Source organism: Xiphophorus maculatus, chromosome 10 (genome assembly GCF_002775205.1).
Source record: "Xiphophorus maculatus strain JP 163 A chromosome 10, X_maculatus-5.0-male, whole genome shotgun sequence".
In the NCBI taxonomy this organism is placed as follows: domain Eukaryota; kingdom Metazoa; phylum Chordata; class Actinopteri; order Cyprinodontiformes; family Poeciliidae; genus Xiphophorus; species Xiphophorus maculatus.
Genome location: NC_036452.1, coordinates 2209211 through 2234976, shown reverse-complemented (window position 1 = coordinate 2234976; position 25766 = coordinate 2209211). Strand labels below are relative to the sequence as shown.

The following is a 25766-nucleotide window of genomic DNA, read 5'->3' as shown; positions in this document are numbered from 1 at the left end:
ATGGCAAATTTAAAATAAATAAAAACTGCGCAGGATAAAATTCAGTCCAATAAATGCAACGTTTAAAAAACAAACTCAGGTTTTTTTGACACTGTTATTCTTCCATAAAATTTTTGCCACCCAGCAGGTATTAGGTCTTTGAACTCATAAACCAGTCTGATGTCACTTCCTGTCTGCATGTGAGCTCCCCTCCTCCGTTGGTCTCTGGCGGGTCGTTTGGGTCTCTGAGGGCAGAACCCGACCACAACAGAACCACCAGAGGAATCAGAACTCTGGGCCACAACGCAACAGAACTGGAGCAAACATGCAGCACAACCACACTTCAGGACTGATTGATTATCGACTGGAAAACGGTAAGAAAAACTAAAATCAAGAAAATAAAGCAATCCAATTATTGGTTTTTCATTGGTAGATTGAAAGTTATCCGCAGCAGCCGGAAATGTAACAAATGTTGCTGTTTTGGTCCCAAACTGAACCGAATTTACCGAACTATCAACTCCCTAACTCAGAGTTTTGTGCGGATCGAAGCCGATCAGAAATCAAACCTTCACAACGTCTCAGTTTCCTGGAGGAGTCAGAGCTGCTGTCGTCTCTCTGTAGATCCGCTCCCTGTCACATTTCCCTCGATCCAACGGCTGGCTGTCGTCATGGAAACGCTGACGGTCAGAGTCCAGCACAGGTTAACCTTTTTAAAACATCCACATATTATTATAATTACACTGCAGAAAAGGAAAAGCTCACCTTGTTCTGGTTTCATGTCGTCAGGCTGAGATTTCCATCAATTTTACTTTGCTCCATATAAACTTACCTCCAGTCTTTCCTATTCACTCTGCACCAACACAAAGATCAGATGAGTGTCAGCGAAACTGCTGCACTTCAAAAACACAAAATCTTACCAAGTATTTTTCCTCTAATTCTAGTGTAAATATCTTAGTACACTTTAAATAAGACAAAATTAATTTACAAGCAACTTATCAGCAAGATGTAGCAGCTTGTTTAGAGTTAATAATTCCTTAATATTTCTGAAAAAGTTCTAGTTCCACTGGCACCGTTACCTAGCAACCCCAACCAAGCCCAACCCGTCGCCTAGCAACCTAATTCTAATTCCACTGACAGATTATTTCACTTATCACAATACACTTTTCCCATGTTATAAGTGGAACTAGAACTTTTTCATCAATATTAAGGAGTTATTGAATTAAAACATTCTTCTTTTCTTGCTGAAAAGCTACTTGTAAGTTAGTTTGTCTAATTTTAAGTGTACTCAGATATTTACAGTAGAAATTAAACAAAAATTGTTGGGAATATTTAGTTTTTTCAGTGAACTTTCCTATGGCTTAACTTTCCAGCTAAATGACATTTATAAATGAATCTCATGTGACAGGCTAAATAACTCGGTGTAACTTTACAAACTGGACACACTGGGACGCATATAATCGGGTTGGTGATTTCTTTGACAACAGCGCCCCCGTGTGACTGGAGCTATAACTGCATTCAAACAAAAACATTCAGGAGTTTCTGTTGCAGGTCTGAGCGCCGCCAGTGACAGAAAAACCCAAAACTATTCTGTTTCATCCGGAAACCGTTTATTTAGAAGAACGTATGAAGACGGCTCATGTTCGGTACCGGAAGTGGTGTCCTTCAGTTTTATCAAAAATAGCTGCAGCAAACTTCAAAATAAAGTTTTGACACTGCTTCCATCAGATGAGTTAAAACACTTTGTACAAAATACATAAAAACCACAAAACACATGAAATTTAAGAATGAATCTTAACATTCAGAGACAACCACATCTTTTCATCAACAATATTTGCAAAAGCCTAATTTAAAGACAATCAAAAAAGTATAAAAAAATAAATTGTAGTCTTGCTGTTCTTCTCTGAAGGTGACATAAGCTTAGGCTTAATTTGGAAAAAGTTTAATTTTTTTAGGTCGTTTGTTTTTAATTTCAAAACGATTTTCTATGAAATCACTTTTTTTTAAACCCAGTAAATCTGGAAACATTAAACATCCTGACTGCTCCGTTTTGTTTGTATATCACACTTTAGGTGATAATTACCGACTTTTATTTGCTTTTTTGGCTACGATATGAATATAAAACCTGCTGAAGAGTCTATCTGGGTAGGAGGAGTGGAGCGCGGTCAAACTGTCAGGTCCTCCTCCTCCTCAGACTGTCAGGTCCTCCTCCACCTCGTCGTCCTCCCGCAGGACGTGTTTGTGGTCGCCGCTCTCCAGAGGGAAGCCCATCTCCTTCTGCAGCGCGTCCAGGCTGGCCTGGCTGATGTAGTACCTGATGCTCTGAGACGGCAGCAGCTTCTGCAGCTCCTCCAGCTTCTGGTACGCCTGAGGAAGAAAATCAAACGTTTCTACATCGGCTTAACGGAAGAGATTAACTGCCAGAAGGAATTCAGGAGAAGTATCTCTTTAACCCTTTGGAGTGTTGGGTCTAAATGGCCGTTTTGGTCTAATTTTGAATTTACCCTTATATTTTCACCATAAAAACTATTTACCTTACCTTGTTTGGTATCATTATTTTCAGAACATCCTAAACTTTGTGATTTTACAGTGTTTGTTTCATTTTGACAAAATTTATTATCACATTGGAGCAAAAAACACACACAGAAACATGACGCCATGCCCGCCACAGGGCGGGCGTCGACCTCAAAAGGTTAAACGAGATTTAACGAGATTTTAAAACAACTTTAACAACATTTATATTTAATTAAAAACTAGATATATTCTCTTTTAAATAAGAAATGTCTTAACAATAAAACATCTACATCTCTTTCACCTCGTCTAGAGGAAAAAGGGTGAGAATTAGTTTCTTTAAGAAATCACAACATAATCACAAGTGTATTTTTTTTGGCCTTTTAACGAGTTTTGCATCTTGTAATAACGAGAAGGTTTTCTGAAAAGAGATTCAAAACTTTCTTAATTTAACTTGTTTTGCTTCTCAACAAATGGGAAAGTTTTCAGGATTTAACAAGAAACTATTGTTAAAACGAGATAGAAAGTAAGATATAAAACTCGTCTCATTTCAACGAGTTTTATATCTGGATAAAACCAGAAAGTTTTCTGGTTTTAACAAGAAACTTAATCGCTAAAACGAGATATAAAACTTGTCTTGCTTGAACGAGACATTTTCTGGTTTTTCATCTCGTTAAGCCAGAAAGCCAGAAACCTTTTCGCTCTGATGAGATTCTGCTCCTGGATTTTTCTCTGGCAGTAATAATTCAGACAGGAGATCTGGTCTCTGTGGAAACGCTCGTCCCTAATAATCTGTAAATGGTTGCTGAGCGTCACCGTTTGCAGGCGTCCCTGCTGACAGTGATGATCGATCAGGAAGCCGAACGCGTCTCCGATCCGGACGGCGGGGTTCAACTCTGGTTCCTCCAGCAAGGCTTCACACATCCTCACTGCCTCGTCTGGATCCTCCGAGTACAACCTGCGGAGAATCGGCAACATTCTGTCATGAGGAAGACAAGCTAAACTACACACGACTTTATCGCGAGACACCTTCATGCGGCTCCGCTGGTCTGTAAAATAAAATCCTAATAAAATACAATTAATGTTTTGGCTTTAACATGAATGATTTAGTGTAGCCAACCACCCCGGGAAAGTTTAGCCCCGCCCCCAGGCATTTTCTGAAGAATCCCACCAAAGTGGGCGGAGCCAAGAGACACAGAGGGGCGTGGCCAAACCTGCAGCTGAGCGAGGCTGTGGTCAGGACGGGGCATTAAGAACTGCTACCAAATTAATTAATTTATCGCTGCGTTTCGCAACTTTATAGACCCGCTAACGACTTTTTCAAAAAAATTGATTAGCATCAAATTTAGCAACTGTTATCTGTTACTGGATGTTTCTATGGCGACATGTAAAACTGTTAGCGAGCAGCGAGTGCAGAATGAAAGTAATTTACAGACAAACGTAAAAACTTGCACAAAAACACCAAGATATCCTTAGAAATGCACAAAAAATTGGGGTTTATTTACTCTTTAAATACTTCAACCAGAAACTGTAAGTACAAAAAAATGAAAAGATTTAGATCTAAATACATCATTACAGAAAATCCAGACTATAGTCAGTTATACATAGGGACCAACCGATGAGTTGGACAGACAGTATGCAGCTTTTACTAATTATACTTTTCATTTATTATTCAAACATTTTTGTCTATATTCACATTTGTAGTTATTTGTTAAATAAGACTTATTTTTTATCATTTATTTCCACTTTCTCATGGTTTCACCTGCGTATGTGGACGAACTTCTTGATGAGGACGATCTTGTGCTGCAGGTCGGCTAACCTCACTTCCTGTTGTCCAGAGGAACCGTCCTTTGCTTTGGACAGACACTTAAACGCCTCCATCAGAGCATCCAGAGCCTTTTCATAGTTCTGGTAATCATCTATCTCCACCTAATTTAATAAGAACAGAAAATAAAAGTCATCAGGTTCAAAGTTTTTATCTAATATCTGTGAACAGAGTCACTGAAATAAAGAATCAGATATATTATTAGCATAGCAACAGTGCCAGAACAAACTATTTATAATAATAATAACTGGAGTTTCTCTACCTGAGCACAAGCTTCGTAGAAGCCGCCCAGCAGGTCCGGCGCCTTTCCTTTAGTGTAAAACTCAATGATTCGCTTCAGGTTCTTTGGGTTTTTGCGCCAGTCCAGGGACTGGAAGTAGTTGGCGGCCATGATGAAAAGCTCCTTCTGACGAGAAACGTTGGCAAAGAAAGCGATTTTATCCGTGTCGCCCGACTTCAGCAGCGCCTTCATGGCCTGAGATAAAATAAGAACAGTCATCATGTGGAGGAGGGATTCATGTCTGACTGGAGGAAAAACAGGAAAACTAAAACAATTCGTCACAAGATTCTAAATAACAGCAGGAAAACATTTCTACCCGGCAACAGTCAGAAACAGCGATCCATTTAGAAAAACCAAGAGAATTGGAATCATCCATCCATTAGATCTGATTATTGTGATATTATTTATATTCCAGGTGAACTGTTGTGAACTGGAACAAACCCAGTACATGAAGCAGATGTGGTCCTACCCTGTGCTTGTTGCCGGCCTGTGTGTACACCTTGGTGGCCAGGTGGTAGCTGCCCTGACTCATGCAGCAGTCGGCGATCTTCTCCAGCAGAGCCTTTCCGGCCTCCTCCGTCAGATCCTTGGAATCCGTCACCGTCATCCTCTCAGCCAGGTCCTCTGTGATCGTCAGGTTATGGGTCAGGCACAACTCCACCGCCTCAGGATACTGAACATTTACAGAAAAACGTGTCAGGTCATGAACCGGTCAACAGCTGGGAAGGTAAGAACTGTGTGACACGGCTACCTTCTTGGCCGCTGCCAGTAACTCCACCGCCTTTTCATACTGGGAATGTTGGACGAAGAAGTCGGAGCAGCGAGCGAGGAGCGCAGGGTCGGAGTTTTCATTCAGCTCCTCCGCGATGAGCTGCAGCGCAGCAAACTGCTCGGTGGCGAACGCCAACTCCAACGCTTTGGAGACGTAACCGGCCTGGAAAAAACACAAAACTCACATCTGTTTACAACCAGTGGTGAAAACAAACTGTTGTTGCTGAAATATAAATAAACTTGACTTGATGAAAAAACCTAGGCATCTGGCTTTCAAGGGCACATTAGCAGCTAATTAGCAGTAGCCTCAACTGATTTGAGTCACAAAATGCAATGAAGATTAATGCACATGACTCAAATGTTTGACTGACAGAAATGTCAAAATAAACAGGTATTTAGGTGTCATGCACAGCTGAATGGTTGCCATGGAGATTAAAGGATTTCTCAAACATGCGTTAAAGAATCAAGCCAACACTCCAGGTTTGTTTTTGATGGGGGAAAAACATTATAACATGATGGAAAGATAAAAAAGTGGATTTTACAGAATACTGCCCCTTTAAGACATTGTACACCCTGCATATGATAAAACACCGCCACCTTGTGGAGACCCGGCCGATGTACAGACCTTGTGGTAGAGTGCCACGGCCCGGTCCAGGTGTTTGCCCTTCTCCTCGTAGTGGCAGGCGGCCTCCATCATGTCCTCCGGGTTGCTGAGCAGCGCCAGGTTCATCAGCTGGTCATCCAGACTGTTCTCCTGTTCAGACACAAAGCTGAGGAAACCGCACAGAAAAAATCCCTGAAGTCTGGAGAGGATTACTGTACCTTGCAGAGTCGTATGGCGTTATTGTAGGCCTGGGCCCGCGTGTAGAAGTGGACCGCCTGCTTGATGTCCTCGTGACCCTCGTAATGTCTGGCCAGGTGGTACGATGCGGCTCTGTCACCTGTGTTGTTGGCTATCTGAGACGCCTGTGGGCATATGAACAGATTCATATGCAGAGTTCAGTACTAACTAGTTACATTTCCTCAGTTACATTTACTTTAGTACGTTTTTGGAAAAATATACTTTTTTTAGGAGTATTTGTGCTACATTGTACTTTTTACTTTGACTTGAGTAATTTTATACTGAAGCATTTCCTCTCAAATTTCTGGATGCTCTACCCAGGCACAAACCACACAGGCAGGTATCTAATTGCAAATTGGACCCTGTTGAGGGCAATTCAAAAATACTTTAATAATATGTTGCAACACGTGTCATTAACTCATGGCTAGAGCTTTAGCATTAGCTTCTGCTAGTGTTTTTGCAGAACAAATGTTTATGATTAGTGTTCTAGGATTAGCGCAGGCTAAATTTTTCAGATGCCAAAAATGTTGAAGATCTTTGAAATTTTGCATGTGATGTTCAAAGAACTTCAGAGAGACTCTCCCTAAAACTGATAAGTAGAACAGTGTTTCTTCCTAATTAGACTTTGATCAGTGTCTGGAGTAAATATTAGCTGGTTAGCTAAACGTGTTTTAGAGAAGCACCTCTGGGATGTTGCCCAGGTAGCAGTGGACTCGAACCAGAGAGAGGTAATCCTGAGCGCGTTCGTAGAACAGCAGTGCTCTCTCCATGTTGGACTGGCTCTCCAGGTACTGGGCCCACCACTTGTAGATATTCCTGGATTCGCGAGAGGAGGGACGTTTAAACTTTATCCATGTCATGCAGGCAGCTCAAACATTGTGCTGACGTCAGAGCATGAAAAACTTACTTATCTTTGGCTTTGGTGACGTATACCTCCAGCGACACCGTGTCATCCTGCAGCATTCTGGGAACCTCGACTCGGTGAGTGTCTGATTTCTCATAACTGGAACAGAAACGCTGGTTATTGCTTCTCATTTTCAGAGTAAATCCACCCAAAGCCTCCACCTAAACGTTGCATCTTACTAAGCAAGCGCCAGGTTCTTGTGGCCCATGGACTCCAGGTACTTGGCGTAGTTGTAGTAGGTGGTGCGCAGGTGGATGCGGTCGTGAGCCTCGGCCGTCTCCAGAGCTCGCGGCCATTCGCTGAAGGCCTGATAGAAGGCGTTCAGCAGGTCGTAGCGATGACAGCTCTTGTACAGCTTTTCTGCATCTTCCTGTTACAGGACAGGAAGGAGATAAATGCCTTCAGTCAGGAAAGTCCCGCTTGGGCCTAAAGGGATGTAGCCTCACTGAAAGCTGGACAGAAGGTTCTTTAAAGGGGACCTATGATGAAAAATTCATTTTTACACATTTTTGTACTTCCATTTGGGTCTCAACGGATTCTAAAACCACCTGGCCTTTTTTTGGCAATAAGTTAATGTTTTTTGGTGTCTAGAAAACAAGCCGTTTCAAAATCCTCCCTATTGTTGAATCACACTGTGCCGTTACCTAGCAACCAAAATGGAGCTCCAGCATGTTTGGTCAGCTGTATGCACTGCCCAGTGGCTGCTGGAAAAGACAAGCGATAGGCTTACCACTTACCACCCAGAAACCACTTACTGCGTTCTTGTTGGTTGTGCAGGAGGCTCCACTTTTGGTTTTCAAAGATGGAGGTTTTGTATAATTGCCCATCTGTTTGTGTAAATGTTGATCTGGGAGGCGTGGCCAGCAGCAGCTTATTTGGATTTAAAGTGACAAGACCCCCTAAAACAACCTATGCTGTTTTACTGTAGCTCATGCCAAATGGTGATTTGGTGTATAGCGCTTTAGGAGTAGCAAATTTAGCTTATTATGAAAGGAGCTCACAGTAGGCAGAACTGAGCAGATTAAAGTTATCTAAGAATAAATTTGTGCAAAAAAATGTTTTGCATAGGCCACAGGCCTATCCTAGTCTGTTCAAGGAGGCACAACCGGTCACCTTTAACAGAAAACAACTGAAACTATCGTTCACAGTAGCCGCCTTTTCATTACAAATGTACACAAAACTTAGTTTTTTTTCTGCTAAAATAAAATAAGCACTTTCACAATTGCAGTGTTTCCATTAGATAAAAAACACAATTAGAATAAGTTTGTTAATGCAATAACATCATCCTCTTATCACTTCCTGTTGTCTTCTTTGTCGTTTCCTCCTGTAGTAAGATCCGGTTGTTGATCATGTGACTAATAGTGCTTCTATTGCAGTTTTGCAAAATACAACTATTTCGGCACGTTTATTTTTTCAAAATTGGTGTGTTTGCATTAAGCGAATTTATTTTCTTAATTCCAATTTGTGCAATTTTAAGATAAATGTAAACGCAGCTGGTGAGTTCAGAGGCTGAAATGGGGGATAACTTTATTCTAAATTCAACAAAGTAATGAAAAGATGAACCAGAATCTGTTTTGACAGGTTTTTCTTCTACGCGGTTCGTTAATCAGATAATTTTCTCACCAGCATGCCCAGCTGAATGGCCAACATGGCCACCCGGGCTTCGGGTTCGGATTCGGCCTCCGCCTCCTTCACGGCTTTCGCTGCCCTGGCGTTCCCCATGTTCCCCAGGCACATTCGGGCCACGTCCAGCCGGCGGGTTTTCACACACATCCGTGCCATGTTTTCCCACACCGCTTTACTACAGGAAGAAAACACAGAGGGATGAGAAACTGTGGCTCATTCTGATGCAGTTTATTATTCAGCAGTGAAAACTGCTGCTGTGCGAACATCCGATGGCTTCCTGTTTGTTCAAAGAAATACAATGATGGTGCATGTTAGAGTTATTCTGCTGTTTGTTTCAGCTTACTGGCAATGAGGCCTGACTCAAACATGGCTGGTTCTTCCCAGCAACAGGGTAAAATCTACACTTAATTCAGCTTTTAGAAAACAGATTTTCTTTCTTTGATCGTTTATTTAGATTTAGCCACGCTACATCAACAAACATTCACTTTACTTTACTGGAATTTCTCTTAGGAAAAGTGTGTTTTTGATGCACTCACACCCTAAACAACCCTGTTAAAGTCCACTTAAACCCAACTCTGGTCTGCTTTAATCCAACACTGATAGGTATTTTGTTTACCTAAATACAACGAAAGAATCACAGACAACATTTATGAGTTTTCAACCAAGCTTCTGCAGAAGGACAAAACATAGCAAACCACTTCTCCAAGGTGTTTACCGTGCGTTCTGACTCCCTGCAGCAGCGCCTGTCTTTTATTAAGCAGGAGAAAGAAGGGAGTTGAGAGTGAAATGTGAGAGTGATAAATCAAAGAATGGCTTTTCTGAAACAAGGAAGAACACATAAACTAACACACAGGCCCTTTAAGGAGGATCCCTAGATTAGAAAGCAGCTGCAGCTTCAAGGTTTAGGGAAAAAGCAAAGTTTTGTCTTTCACACGGTTTAACAGATTCCTCCTCTCTGGGGTGTGAAAACTAAACCTATGAATGAAAAGCAAACTGGTAACTACTTATGTAACAATGATAACAAAACATATTTATTCTAACAAACTCCAGTCCACTTTGAAAGTCCGATTTGGTTGGAGAGGTGTGAATGTGTAATAGACCAAAATAGCGAACTCTTGTTTGCCTACAATCCTCGGTCTGGGTTCGGCCGAAGTGAACTCCGGTTCGGTTTGGATGCATATGTGAACGCCAAGCGGAGTGGAGACCGCTCCAAAAGCAGGAAGTGGACTGCAGAGCAGGGCATTCTGGGTAGATACAGCCCAAATAAATGTGCTAGCCTAGCGCTAGCCAGAGAAATGACTTGTGGTTTTTAGCCAAAGACTACAGAGAAATCCCCTATATGCTAAAATCTAAATTGTTTCCATTTTGTGAGGAAGGAAGTTGCTCTCAGTATCTTCTTCAGAGGCCTTCATGTCATTTCCTTCAGTGGCTCCTAAGTTTTCTGCAGCCTCCCACCATGATGCTGCCACCACCATGTTTCACTGTGAAAATGGTTTATTCAAGGTCATGTGCAACGTTTTCCTCTGCACGTTGTTTACTGACTCATATATGTCTTTACACTGGACTTCTGCTGCTTTTCTTGCATTTTACAGGGAATTATTTGTGCACACCACACTTTTCATATTTTGTTTATCTATCCTTTACATTTTTGTTTGACCTTTTGTCCTAATTTTTGCATGCAGTACGGTACATACTTCCAGGTGAAACTGCAGGAATTTTCAGTGAACACTTTGAACTGTTTTCCCTTTTTTCGCCTCTCTGACGTAAACCGATCCTCCGTCTCTTTTAACCTCGGCTTCGTCTCCGGGTTTTTAAATTCCTACGCCATCTGTTCGCCATTTTCATCGCCTCCCTCCTCTTTGCTTCAGCAGATACAGATGTGGCTTGTTTATTGAAAGCTGAGCAACAGGAAATACCCCAAATCTTTGGGGGCCCCGCCAGTGGAGGCCAACAGAAACATAAGAATGCGAGCTGCGCGCGCAAACGGCCAAAGTTTCTGTTTATGGTCACAGATTAAAAAGTGGAGCGGTGAGATCTACAGAGCCAGAAAAGGAAAGACACGAGGAGGAACAGGTCTGCTTTTGGCCTCTTTTCCTCTCAGGAAACGCATCCTGTTGCTGGCTGGATCTGGCATGTTTGTTGCACATGGGAGAAGGAGGACTTTCGCAAACGCCCCCCTGCTCTTCAGACAAAAGAATCCAGCAGGCCATGACGTCTGCGACGGGATTCTTTTTTAGATGCTCACACACACAAACCCGTTTTCTTTTTTTAAATCGATCCTGGAGGAGGGCATGTGCAAACTGATGAGCAGCACATTTCAACTCTGACCTACAAACAAAGAGGACTTCTTGTTCCAGTCGACTCAGAAACTGTCCAAAGAAGATTGATTTTAAAAACAATGCTTTTGCTTTGCAGAAACTAAACAAAAAACACTAAAAGTGAGAAAAGTGCAAAGAAGGAGCGAAAAAACAAACGGGCAGATTTAAGCGAGCGTGAAGCTGCAGCCAGTGGAAGGAGGTGGAATGGACCCCGGTGCCGGTTGGACCAACCCGCAGGTACCAGCGCTGCTGTCCGAGGAGGAGGGCTGAGGATCCGTCGCCACGACAACCGGCTCCCGGATGACGATGAATGGAGATGTTCTTTAGCTAAAGCGACACTCCTGTGACAGCTGGAAGAAGCAGAGGAAGTGGAGAACGGCGGCGGAGCGGTGGCTGGCGGCGGGCGTCGCATGGCCGTGCGCAGGCTGGTGGCGGCGGCGGCGGCGGTGGCGCTGCTGTCCCTGGTGCTCAACAACGTGGCGGCCTTCACGCCCAGCTGGGTTCTGCAGGAGCAGGACGGCCGCAAGCGCAGCGTGGGACTGTGGAGGATGTGTCACGCCAGCACCGAGCACGGACGCGACGACCTGCAGGCGGCCGGCCGGGGGCAAGGCACGCAGAGGCACTGCACCGCCATCGGCTGGGGGTCGGAGTTCGCCGGCTCCCAGGAGTCCCGCAGCACCGTCAAACGTAAGAGTTCAGGTCGCTCAGCGCAAACAGACACAAACTGCTTTTATTGATTTAATTACATTAAATCACTTTGATTGTGCATCTATTAGCCCTGACATGTGCAAAACAAATGCAATAATTATCCAATAGTGAATAAAAGAGAGAAAAAAACATTTTAAATTCAATGGTTCTTTGCATGTTTTGTGATATTGCCTGACCGGGACAGAAGGTAATACTGTTCAAACTTTTCTGGTTTAAAATGTTTGGGAGTCGCTGCACTAAAGTCTTTTAGTGCAGCTTGGCTCAATACAGGAAGTGTTTTCAAATAAAGACTGAACCAAATCCTGAATTTATTGATGAAAAAATTTAATATTTTCTGTTTTCTTCAAATATTGAACTAATCTTCATCTATCAAAGTAAAACTATTTATAGTTTTGCATCAACGATCTGATTATTTGCTTAATTAATATAATTTATGAATTATGTATTGTTGAGTAGGTAAAAATAGCAACATTTTAGTAATTTTAGTTTTTAAAAATGATATATTTTTTACCTCTGAGTCACAATAACAAATTATTCTACACTACAATAAATTCTCCCAGAAGTTATCGTGATAAATTATAATGTTGTTTTGAGACATTTTTCACTAATATAATGTTAATATTGGCATAATAATGAAAGAACTCATTCTCAAATATCATTAAACTAAATCCTGATGAATATTTAACACTGGAACTGAAACCATTTTAAATATCCAAACAGATCAAATGAAAATTGTGTCTCAAATATTTGCTTTATCTTAGTTTCTTTAAATAATTTTTCTTGGCCTACCAATTCTTTTGACTTGACAATTTCAGCTCACAATACAAAAAGTTTGGACACCCCTGCATGATGCAGTATATAAACCTTTTATAAATACCATAACTAAGGCTACAAACGTTTGGAAACCATAGAGCCACACTGAACTAAACTAAAGCAAATGTACATATGTTTTAGTAAAATATTTAGTATTTAGACATTTGGGCATATTTTGCTGAAAAAACCATATAACAACATTTAAACTACCAGAAGATATACTTGTTTTTTGGCACTACTTGTGCTCCATAAAATGTATTTTTAATGAAGGTTCTTGGTCACTGATATCTGGCTTGCAGTCCAAATGTTCCTGCTCAACTCAAATGCTTTTTATCAGCTTCCAGCCAAGAGTCTGACATTTCCAAATATGTTGATGTTTAACTGAGGGGAGGGGCAGTTATGAATGTAGGGGCAAAAAGTTAAAATCTGCTCCCAGTACCCAGGGTTTCCAGTTTAACCATAACCCTCAACCTGGGGTTTATCCACTGCAGGGGTTCCAAAAGTAGGGGTTGGGATCCCAGAGGGGTCGCAAAATGATTTTCAGAGTCATAGTGACGTGATTTCTAAGGTGTATGGAGGGCCAAGAGGGCCAAAAATAAATGAATAAAAAATTGAATATATATTTTAAATAAAATATTTTTTATTTTATTAAAAAATATTTTATATTTTAAATAAAAATATATATTTTAAATTATATATATTTTAAATTATATATATATATATATAGTATATCTTTAGGAGTTTGCCAGTCAAGATGTTATTTTGGAAGCCACAGGCTGAAAAGTTTGTGACCCCCATTCAGGTCGGTTCAGTCAGATCCAGTTAAATCCAGATTAACCAAACAGTCAGACTCAGCCGACCGTTTCATCCCAGCTGGTAGAAAGTTATCTGTCTAATAAAGTCGGTCTGATTGCATCGTGTGAAAACTGGTCAGGAATGTTCTGAATGCACGGCGGTTTTTACAGGTTCTGGTGTTTTTGTTGGCTTCGCCCGAACCGCTCAAAAGAAACATGAACATTTAAAAGCTTTTCCTACGTTAGGCTCCATTCAGAAACTGCTATTCAGAAACAACTGTGGGAAACGCTCAGCTGGGTACCACTGGCAGCGCTTCTCCATTCATAAAAACAAGCCCTTACAATGCTTAACGTTTTGCTGCTGTTTTCTGTGAACATGGAGGTTTGACGCGGCGTCTGTTCTGCTCCCACAGTGCAGTTCAACATGATGCGAGCGTGCAACCTGATAGCGACGGTGGCGCTGACGGCCGGCCAGCTCATCTTCCTCCTGGGCCTGATGGAGCTGCCCTTCGTCACGCAGGAGTCCCAGTGGTGGGAGGAGGCCATTGCTGCGCTCTTCCAGCTAGCCAGTGAGTATCCAGCTGCTCCAAACTGGGCCAGCGATAGCAACAATATAGCAATATATCCCGGCTTTACTGGTACATTTTTTATAATAATAATAATAATCTATTTATTTTTAAGCCTTCGCCCGTTGTTTGATTTTGATCCGCAGACAAAAATAGCAAAGAATAAGCGCCTAAAGAGACAATTCACATTTTGAACATTTTTGTTCTTCCATTTTGATTTCTACTGCTTCTTAAAACAGCTCACGTTCTTAAAAAACAAAAAAACAAACACTAAACCAATTTTTGGTAATAAGTTTATAGTTTTTGGAGTCTGGAAAATGAGCCGTTTCATAAACATCCGGAAAGTTGAGCCACATTCTACGGGCACTTTGCTGTTACCTAGCAACCGTAGCCTAGCCAAGCCCCGTTATCTAGCAACCAGGTAAGTAATTCCTTAATATCGATGAAAAAGCACCACTTCCACTGGCCAATTATTTCACTTTTAACACAGGGAAAATATTTGGTTATAAGCTAAATAATCTGCCAGTGAAACTACAATCTTATTTTATTAGAGAGAAATTGAATCAATTTTACTTATAACATGGGAAAATTTTCTATTGTAAGTGAAATAAATAATCTGCCAGAGGAACAAGAACTTTTAAAAAAAAGTTAACATTAAGAAAATATTTACTTTAAACAAGCTCTTATATCTTGCTTTAAAGTTATTGGTAAGTTATTTTTGTCTCATTTCAAGCGTATTAAAATATTTTTACTGGAAACTAAACCAAAAATACTTGGTCAGATTTAGTGATTTTGCAGTGCAGGGTTCTGTTGTTCACTTAACAACATAAACCACTTGCTGCATTCCTGATGATTGTGCAGGAGCCCCCACTTCTGCTTTTCAAAGATATACAGTTGTATAACTGCGCATCTGTTTGCAGGCAATTTCACATGCGTGTGTAAATGTTGGATGGGGCTCAAAATAGGCAGAACTGGGCAGGTATGTAATGAACATGTTTGGTATAGACCAAGGACCAAACCTAACCAGAATAAATTATGTGTTTCACAACAAGCTAATATTTAGGTCTTTGCTAGATGATACATTTTCCCAGAAGCTATTGCAATAAATAATAATATTGCTGTTTTGAGACAGTTTTTAATGGCATAATAATGCAAGAACACATTTTCAAAGATCAATAAACTTTCAATTCTAATGAACTTTTAACACTGGAATTGGAATACATTTAAAATATCCAAAATAAACAAAACAACAGAAACAACAAATAAAATTGTACTTCAAAAAAATGGCTTGTTGAGACCAAAGTACCAGAATTTGGTAGAAAGAGAGAAAAATGATAAATCATACAAATGGAAGTTACTGAGCTCATTTTAATTTATCATGTGATTAATTGATTGATGTCATTAATTGATTTATTGCTTATTGCAACATGCCTACTTAAAATATTAGAAAAATTGATTGTTATAAGTTAAACAATCTGCCAATGAAAACAGTATATTTTCATTAATATTAAGAAATTATCGACTAAAAACAAGCTCCTATATCTTCTTGAAAGGTTTTTGTAAGTTTTGTTTTATTTCAAGTGCACTGAGATATTTTCAGTAGAAACCAGACCAAATCCTTGGTCATATTTTGTATTTTTGGAGTGCAGAAACGAGTTTTGCTGCGTTTCGCTTGGTGTTTTCTCGGCTTTAGCGGGAACTGAGGGGTCTCTGCATCTAAATTTAGTCCTGGTCCAGAGTCCACGGGCCGAGCCGCAGCGAAGCAGGCAGCGACTGTCGGGCGCCAGGATATCCCTGCTCAGGACGAGGAAATGTCTGCGACTACCTGTTATGCAAACCCCTGAGCCGCAGCAGGCGGAGGGGGAACGGACGGGAAAGACAGTTTTCGATGTTTGTGTGTGGGCTTGCAGAGGGCGGAGTGTGCATACGCAGGTTCAGTGTTTGTGTGTTTATTACAGTGGGGAAATAGCACACATGGCAGCAGGGTGGGAATCGCTCCATCCAGATAAGATGGACTGGCTTTCATGTCTGTGTTTACAGAAAGCAGCAAAGCATCCTCTTTTTATCGTTGGTCCAGTTAACGCACACGTTCCTGCTTTATCTAGGCCTTGGACAGAGGATCCAGTCCCTCCCAATATTACTGTACTTTTCCATATTAGACACAACCAGCTCAGACTTCAGCAGCCAAGAGTTTGTCATGCTTTTCAGTTCAACGTCTAAAAATATTGATGCTCTCTGGAAAAATGTCTGCCTGCTCGCCGCACAAGGTCAACAAGAAGCAAGAAGATCCCAACAGATTACGCATTCCCAGCTAAAAGAAAGAGAAAATAAAACAGTGAAGATCTAGAAACGAGGCCTTAAGGCTTCAAACAGGCAAACTGTTGGTTTATAGATTTAAATCTGTTTTCAACTTTACCAAAACATGGAAGGAAACAGGATATGCGTTCAAACTCTCTCATGTTTCTTAATCACAGTTTTTCCCACATCCACACTGCCAAAGTGGTAGTTGGGCTAATGCTAAGATGCTACACCAACACTGTGTTTACACTGCAAAAACACTAAATCTTACCAAGTACTTATGGACTAGTTTTTAGTGCAAATATCTTAATACACTTGAAATAAGACTAAACTAAATTACAAATAAATCTTCACCAAGATAGGAAATGAATAATTCCTTAGTATTGATGAAAAATTACTTGTTCTAGATTATTTCACTTATAACACTTAAAATGTCTTGTTATAAGTGAAATAATCTGCCAGTGGAACTGGAACTGGGTTGCTAGGTAACGGGCTGGGCTTGGCTGGGGTTGCTAGGTAACGGCGCCAGTGGAACTAGAACTTTTTCATCAATATTAATGAATTATTGACTCTGATATAACTGATATTATTGGCTCTTGTATCTTGCTGAAAAGTTCCTTGTAAGTTAGTTTTCTTTTACTTCAAGTGTACTGAGATATTTGGACTAGAAACTAGACCAAAATTACTTGGTAATATGTTGTGTTTTTGCAGTGTAAGTGTATGCATGTGACCTGACAATCTGTAAAAAAATATTTTAAAAGTGTCAAAACTTTGGCAAGACACTATTTTTATTAATTTAATTTCCCATAGGGATGAATAAAGTATTTTTGAATTTGAATTGAATCACTGCAGATGAAACAGTAGATTGCTTTTTTATTCTATTAGTGCAGAATAAATTTGTAGTTTCTCATAGTTTTGGTGTAAAAGCTGCTACCATTCACCGATCCACCCCAGTGAGTCGGTCAATGGGCTTCAGCTCTGAATGAATGGAGATATTTTTACCCTTTGCTCTTTTTCTCTGGAATGTTTTCATTTTCGATCGTGCCAAATTTCTCTGGAACTGAGCATGAAGTGTGAGAGGGCGGGACGATGTCATTAACAATAATCAAGATTCAAGGCCCAATACTGGACCTGCCACCGCACTGCAAAAACACAAAGACAAACTTTAGTTTCTAGTGTAAATGTCTCATTACACTTAAAATAAGACAAAACTTATAAATAACCTTTCAGAAAGTTATAGGAGTTTATTTTAAGTTAATAGTTCCTTAATATTTATGAAAGCGTGCTAGTGTTTGGCTCTAGTTGACTTTATTTGACAAGTAACAAATAACAAATAAGTTTTCAGCACATAATACAAACTTGTTTTAACTAAATAATTCCTTAACATTAATGAAAAAGTTATAGTTCAACTAGAAGATAAATTTTACTCCTAAGACCATTTGCCAATGTTATTAGCAAAATAATCTAGGACTTTTTGATCAATATGAAGGAATTATTTACTTAAAACAAGCTTATATATCCTATATAAGGTTATAAGTTAGTTTCGTCTTAATTCAAACAATAAGGTATTTGCACTAGAAACAAAACTAAGGGTAGGATTTGGTGTTTCTGTAGTGTACTTCAAAGCAAAATAAATGCAGTTTATAGCTTTTTTTATTATTATTAAAAGAAACTAATTTGCAGGGAATTTAGTTTTTAAAACTGGATAGAAACTGGAATAATACATTTACGAGATCTATCCTTATTTAGAAGTTCATGTCGAATGTCCAGAAATATACGAAGCTGAAGGCTTAGAGGGTGTGGCGAAGTGGGAAGGAAGGAAGGATGGAAAGAGGAAGAAAGGGAAGGAAGTTTGGGAGATAAGTCCAAGCCAAAGGAGAGGTTCACACAGAGAAACTGACAGGAGATTATTCATTATCCCAAGCAGGAGCCAGACAGTTAAATACCAATAAAAACAGTCACATTCTTCACATACAAACAGACGCAGACACGCAATGACACACAGACATAATCGTCCACATCCTCGTCTGAAACAAAGACGGCCATCTTTCTGTAGAAGCGGAGGGAGGAATAGAAATGAACCGGAAACAAACTGATTCATATCCTAAAGCACCAGCATCCCTGTTTCCACTCATTATTTTGGGCGACTTTATTTAGACCGCGGAGGATATGAGCTTCGTTTTCTGACACGGACAGTCGGGTGGCTGCGGATTGCACCTGAACGTGGAGAAATCTGGAGAAAATGCGACGAAATGAAAGTGAAGATCAAACAAACAAAGTTATGATAGTTAACTAAAACTAACTGAATGATGAAAACTGAAAAACATTTTCATTAACTGAAATAAAGAAAAATAGTAACTAATGGGGAAAAACTATAACTAACGGGAACTAGATTGTACTGGACAACATGGCTGAGAAACTTATCACCATGTAAGAGTTTAGTATCAGTCAATATCGATAATTATTGATTAGTCTTTTGTTTTAATACTCCTAGAATGGTGGCGTAGCATTTCCTGTTTTATCCACACTTTTCAATCCATGTTGGGTTTTTTTATTTTTAAACAGTTATGAGACACGGTGAGGAAACGTGAAACTGCTCCAGTTGCTCAGCAGGTTGTTGCTAGGCAACTGAAGTTTGGGGGAACTTGAAACTGCTTCTTACCCAGCAGGTCGTTGCTAGGCAACCACAGAGCGAGTGAGTCAGTTGATTTCAGCAACCTGAAATATTCCATTTATGGCATATTCTAGTAGATGTCTTATCTATTGATTTTGATCATGTGTCTATTGCGATATCTATCGTTATTGATTGATAATACTATTAAGACATACTGAAATTATAGACATAATATTCTTTGTTTTCATGTTTATGCTTTTCAAACTCAGTTGGTCATTCAACAATAACCACATCCAGTTTTTGAAAATGGTATCTTCTGCTGAGTATTCATTACCCAAAGGATGTTAGCATAATCACAATAATAATCACAATAATTATTTTATTTCATATTGCGATCAATAAATTGAATACAATGAATTGAATTCTGGAGAAAAAAACCCTACTACAATAACTAATAAAACTTAAACTTAACAGTATTTAACTGATTAATTGATTATTGATTATTTAAACTAATAAAAACTAGCAAACACATTCTGAAAACTAATAAAACTAACCAAATTAGACAAAATGTCACAATGAAATAAAACTAATCTGTAAAGAAAAACTTCAAACTATTATAACCCTGGTCTGGTCTGGTGCTTTCCAGCTTCCTGGTTGCGTGAGCTAAACTCTCTGAAATTCAGGAAATCAGGAGATAAAACATTTCAAAGGCCTTTCTGAAAGTTTTCCTCTGGCCTGATATTTTTGTGCTTTTGAGGAGTCTAATCCGGAGATCTCAGGAGTTCTTCCCAAGAGGAAACAGATTTTCTGACTCAAAGACCCCACACGGTGCTCCAACGCTGGTAAAACACAAGCAAAGGGACGCATGTCTGTTTATCTTCCCCACAAATATTCAATAAGAAATAAATAAAGACACAGTCGCAGAACAGAAAATATTCAGATTGCTTTGTTTGGATTAAAGTTTTTTGTTTGGTCTTGGGTTTGTCTGAGCATTTTTCCTGGAAAAATGGTGGATTATTATGAAACACTTAAAATAAATCAACAAACAGACCAGCAGAATGTTGGTTCTCATAGACTGGTGTTGCCATATTTTTCACACATCTGCTCTACAAACTGATGATCATTTACTAACTCATATTCCTCACTAAACTCATCAACTTTGTTCAAAATTAATTCAGTAATTTTGAGAAACTGAGGCAGCCAATATTTGGGTCTATAATCAGATTTTTCTGTTTTTATTGGAACCATTTTAGCCAATATTTGCAGATTTGCAAATCCAAATCTCATTGTAATCTGTTGATGACAATGACAAATAAATCTTATCTTATTTTCTTGAACTGACTGAACAAATTTGTACATATTTGACCAAGATTGTTAAGCTATTGATGTGTTGACGTGAGCTGTACTGGGGCAGAGTTAGCAAATAAATTTGTAATTCAGTAAATTTACGTCTGTGTTTAAATTAAGAAAGGTTTTAAGTAGAGCTGTTTAATAATCAATAACAATGTATATTGCAAAATACACGTGACCAATATCAACAAATTATACATCTGAGAGAATATTCACTGAACTCCAGAGCTGCACAGCATTCTGGGAGACGTAGGCAGAGGAAAGACGTTAGCCGCTAAGCTAGGTGGTGGAATCAACTCACTCATTCTTTGGTTGCCTAGCAACAAACTGCTGGGTAAGAAGCAGTTTCAAGCTTTGCCTCATAACTGCTAAAAAATTTAAAACAACGTGGAGAGAAAACCAGATAAAGCAGGAAATGTTACACCATCAGTTTGGAAGTATTTCAAATATAAAACACAAAGAACCTAATTAATAATTATCGATATGAAACACTTATATGGTGTCATATTTTTCAGTCGTAGCTTTAAGTCAGTCCAGCTGTTTTTCTGTACCAGATCGGCAGTTACTGAACCTCAGACATCGGAATTGGAAGTATAAAAAGTGAATCGTGAATTGCTAATTTAAAGCTCCACGATGAGTCCCATTTGTTGCAGAGTGTGTTGTATTTATGCAAGCTGGTATTGTCCCTGTTTTGTCTCCAGGTTTTGTGCTGGTGATTGGACTGGTCACGTTCTACCGCATTGGGCCCTACACACACCTGTCCTACTCCTGCTACGTGAACATCGCAGCCTGCCTGCTGGCCACCATGGCCGCCGCCATGCTCATCTGGAACATTTTACACCGGCGGGACGACTGCCTCGCTCCGCGGGTCATAATCTTCGGTCCCCCGCTGGCCTCTGCTTTTCATCCGCGGCTGGACAACGAGTACGTGGAGTCGCCATGCTGAGCGAAGCCAGGCGGGGAAATGGACTGAAGCGACGACACTGAGCTCTGAAAAGCTCCTATTATATCTTGGCTGCATGTCTGTGATGGGACTCTAAAGACAAGATACATTCCTGTGGACAAGCTTGTTTTTGCAGAATTATTTTTGCTGCTTAAAGCACATATTTATCCAAAATACCACGAAGCAGCCAAAGCATACATTTATACTGTATGAAGTCTTATATAAGCACCGTAAGGTGAGCTTACTGGTTGCCAACATTGAGTTTGGACATGAACTGTCTTCCATACAACATCTTTATAAAAAGATCAAGCTGGATCTTGACCTGATTTTGTTTTGTTTAATCGCACTTATTGAATGGTCCCTTACATAATTATGAATTGGGAATAACACCACATTACCTCATATTGTCTCCATCATTGAAAGTTGAAAGTGCAAAAAAATTTAAATACATGCTAATGTTATTAGCATATTGGTAAGTTGGCTACACGCTAACAAGGCTACAGGCTAACAAGGCTACAGGCTTAGAGTAAATATTTTGGTCTCATTACGCACAAAACCAGAGTAGATCTAATCGGTGGATGCAAAAATATAAACAATTTCATGTAAAATTATTTGGATTTTTTTTTTTGCAGTTTTTGAAATAGATAAAATAATTGACGGTAAATATTAGATTTACTTGTTATGATGCTTTCCTTATTAAATTCTGCTTGCTTGTGGTACATTCTGTATACCTTAAATTAAGAGACTAGGATAGTGATATCATTAGAGGTGGGATACTAATGTGTGTCTGAGTCCACCAGGGTAGCAAGAAAAGGGGCACATCAACAAGATATCATTGTAAATTCAATAAAAAGATATATTTCTGAATATGTAAACATAATGGCTGCTGCTGTTACTACTGATGTGTTTTACCAGCTGACAAAACGTAGTTAATAATGTTAGAGATAAAGTTTGGAGCAGACATGATGGTAGTGGTGGGCACACCTCTCGCTAATATGCTAAGCTAGTTTTTAGCTTAACACTTTTGCTAACTTTGAAAATATGTAGTACACTAAGTTTTACTTAAAATAATTTTTCCAGATAAATTCTAAAGCAATAATTTACTCGGCTGTTTTTAATCAACTTTCAGTTGGTTAAACTTTGACATCTGTGTTGAAATTTTGGTTATTGATTGTTGAGAATTAATCAAATTGTTAGACGTTTATATTTATGCTCTTATTTTGAAGGTGATGAAGACATTTTCCATTTCCTCTCTTCATGTTCTGTATATTTTTCCCCAAGAGCTTTATTTAATCTTAAAGAAAACAAGATATAAATATAAATACAATATTTAAAAGCATTATAGAACATGTAAATTATAATGTCAAAATTAAACTGGTGTTCAATGGTTTCAGATAAATTTGAATGGTTTTACTATTTAAACTTGATTTAAATGATGGAATATACGTAGGTCTATATAGAGTTGAATATAAAAAACCCCTGGAAATTAGCTTTTTTGTTGCAGATTTTTAGAGGTGTAAATATTTACCATAAATATTTAAAACGTTAACAAATAAAGGTCACATCTTTCCATTTCAATTGAAATGACATCTCTGCAGGTTGCAGTTCTACAGTAAATAGTTTAAAATATTCTGGTTTCCTGCGTGTTTTCTGACTAAAGTCCTGCTGTGTTCAGTTAGGAATAATCAGCAACAAAATAAACAAATAATTGAATTCATTTTTTAACAGGAAGATAAATATTTACTTCCTAAAATGCAATAACAGAACATTTTTTGTGAATGTTTGATCATTCGTAGCGAAGGATGGATCAGCAGCTGAACCAAATATGAAACGTTTAGGTCTTTCTGCTCAACACAGTGGAGCTGTGATATGTTGATTTTCTTATTAACCAATTAATAATTGAATGAAAAAAGGTGCTAAATAGGATATTTTCTACATAACTTGAACTAGGTGAAGCTAAAATTGCCACATGAGGAGTTCTGGGTACAACAGATTTACAAACAAAGAAGGATTTTTTTCTATTTTAACTGCAAAAATCTTTATATTTTTTGTACAGTTTTGGTTTAATTACAGCTCTGAGTGTGTTGTTCTCCCATCAAATGGCCTTTTTTAGAGTCTCTATACTCCACTTAACGATTAATCAATTCAAAACTTGATTCTTTCACGATTGTTTCAGCTCTAATTTATTTCACTTTGAAGTGCTTCAGACAATCTGATTTTATGATTTTTTTGATGATCTGAAATATTTAACAGTGATTAAACAAAATAAAGCATGAATAAACTGCAGACAAACTGTCTCTGCTGTCTGCAGTCAGTATTTCATCTGACCCTGAAGAGCATCCAGCCTCCATGAGAACCTTTGTTAGCTCACTGCTGGTCCCAGAAGAGCCGCGTTATTTCTGCAGGAAATGCCGACCAGTGGGTGTAGATATGCGGGAATTACACACAATACCTGTATTTAATAAATACATTTTAAAAACAGGCATTCTTATAAATAGCCTCTGCTGCTGCGCTTAGTAAAGCTGTCATCAGGCCTGTTAAAAACGGCTGGGACATCCGGCCGGTTGAATAATGCGTTTACTTTTATGCCATTTCCCTTCCCAGTGTTTGTACGTGAGAAACTGACAGAAGCACAAAATTCTGAATGAATGAATGAATGAATGAATGAATGAATGAATGAATGAATGAATGAATGAATGAATGGTCCTTTGGTTCTCTGCAGGACCAAAGAGATGAAGACGTTTTCCTATGACGACACACAAGCACACACGGAGGAGAAAGCGGGTTTAATTAGTAATGTCTGGATGAATAGATGAGAGTCCGGCGTCCCGACCAATCCGGCTGGGTGTGTTTGGGAACGTTGTACACACACCGAGGAGTTCCTTCTCCTCTAAAATGATTCAAAATGTTCTGTAATAAAGTCTTTTCTTAAAAACCCTACAAGTGAAAGTTTGCACCAGACCAGTGGTTCTGTTACAATAAACAATAAATCAATTAATTGCATAATATTTTAAAACAAACTCTGTCATTTCTATTTGCGTGATTTATCATTTTCTCTTTCCACTATAAACTGGATGATAAAATTTTCTGCCTGGTGTTTTGGTCTCAACTAAATCTTTTTTTAGCTGGATAATTTTATTTAGAGACTTCATAATTAATTTTATTTCATGTTTATGATGTTTTGTTTATTTATTTTTGGATATTTATGTCTTAGAGTTCCAGTGTTAAATATTCATTAGAATTTAAAGTTAATTGATCTTTGAGAATCTGTTCCTAGATTATTATGTTATTATTATCATTATATTAGTTGAAAATGGTGGTAAAACAACAATATTATCGTTTATGGCAAAAATGTCTGGAACAATTTATTGTCCACCAACATTTGTTATCATGACAGGAATAGTCACAGGTCAACAAAAAATATTTTTACAAACTAAAATCACCAAAATGTTGCAACTAAAGTAATCAGATCATATATCCAGAACTTCAAATACTTTCTTCTTGTTAAATAAAAGGCGTCCAGTTTGCTTATTATTTGATGAAAACTGAAATAATATTTCATATTTTCTCAGCCATAAAAACAGGATCTGGTTCAGTCTTTATTTGAAAGACTGTAGGCTTTCTGAGGCTCCTTAGCGCCCTCTGGAGGCCGCAGCTTGAAAAACACTGCTTTACCCACTGCAGCCTAAAGTGGCCCAATTGTTTTGCTTTAATGGGACCTGTATCTGATCTTTTCATGACAGTCTGAACAACACAGGTCGGATTCTTTTCGAATGCAACCAAGGCCATCCGATATCCGATATGCATCTGATTCACGTGACCAAACGTCCAGGTCGCATTCATCTGACCTGAACGTCATTGATACTCAACAGATGTTACTCTTCTGCGTCCTGATAAACACGAGCTGGAAGAAAAACAGCAACCCTGGCAGACTATAATGACGATTAAGTTGTTAATATGCTGGCTCCGGTTGGACAACAACATTAAATGTGTAAGCTATGCTAACCGTTAGCATCCATGTTTACTTCCACAAACACTGAGAACCCTGACGTTATTGCGCCCTCTACTGCGCATGCGGGTCGTTTCCCCATTCACCCTGAAGATCACATACAGGTCGCATTTATTTGGAAATCTGAACAACAACGGCAAAAAAATCAGATTTGACAAAAAAACAGAATTGGGTCACTTCACGCTGCAATGTGAGCGCAGCCAGAAATCAATACCCCATCACTCCTTCAGCTGAGAATGAACTGCGGTCAGCTCCAGGGCCCAGTAACAGCGAACCCCCACCCAGAGTACGTCCCTATTAACAGCCCCTTTAACTGAGCGCCATACCTTTTGATGAGCTTGATGGACTTGAAGGCTTCGTCCATGTCGCCCACGCTCAGGTAGAAGCTGAAGTTCAACATGGCGTCCCGCGTTCCCTTCTCGCACTTCTCTAGGCCCACAAAGTCTCTGAGAGGACGCCTGGACGCCATGACGGGGGGCGAAGAAGGAGCCGCTCTGATTGGCTGATCTGACGGTGGAGACACTTCTGGGTTCTCCTCACCTGGCTGGGATCAGAGGACCAGGCCGCTAGGTGAGCTCTTGGAAAGTTACATCGATGTTTTATAAATATAAAATCAAAA

At 39.3% G+C, this 25766-nt stretch overlaps 2 protein-coding genes across 2 annotated transcripts in view; one reads left to right on the top strand and one right to left on the bottom strand.

Moving 5' to 3' along the window:
* Nucleotides 1-1564: 1564 nt before the first annotated feature.
* Nucleotides 1565-25766, bottom strand: part of ift140 (intraflagellar transport 140) — a 37903-nt gene continuing 13701 nt past the window's right edge. Inside the window, exons 18-30 of the mRNA XM_023341108.1 lie at nt 25474-25691; nt 8732-8909; nt 7288-7478; nt 7112-7207; nt 6888-7020; nt 6186-6329; nt 5989-6117; nt 5344-5526; nt 5062-5265; nt 4575-4787; nt 4250-4416; nt 3304-3445; nt 1565-2343 (exon numbers count right to left, since the gene is read on the bottom strand). Coding sequence (XP_023196876.1) covers nt 2167-2343; nt 3304-3445; nt 4250-4416; nt 4575-4787; nt 5062-5265; nt 5344-5526; nt 5989-6117; nt 6186-6329; nt 6888-7020; nt 7112-7207; nt 7288-7478; nt 8732-8909; nt 25474-25691 — 2175 coding nt within the window. The 3' untranslated portion in view covers nt 1565-2166. The remainder of the gene's footprint in view (nt 2344-3303; nt 3446-4249; nt 4417-4574; nt 4788-5061; nt 5266-5343; nt 5527-5988; nt 6118-6185; nt 6330-6887; nt 7021-7111; nt 7208-7287; nt 7479-8731; nt 8910-25473; nt 25692-25766) is intronic.
* Nucleotides 10436-22767, top strand: tmem204 (transmembrane protein 204). The gene is made up of 3 exons (XM_005803245.2): nt 10436-11739; nt 13781-13936; nt 20897-22767. Exons 1-3 carry the CDS (start codon nt 11463-11465, stop codon nt 21139-21141), a joined length of 678 nt encoding a protein of 225 aa, XP_005803302.1. The 5' UTR covers nt 10436-11462; the 3' UTR covers nt 21142-22767.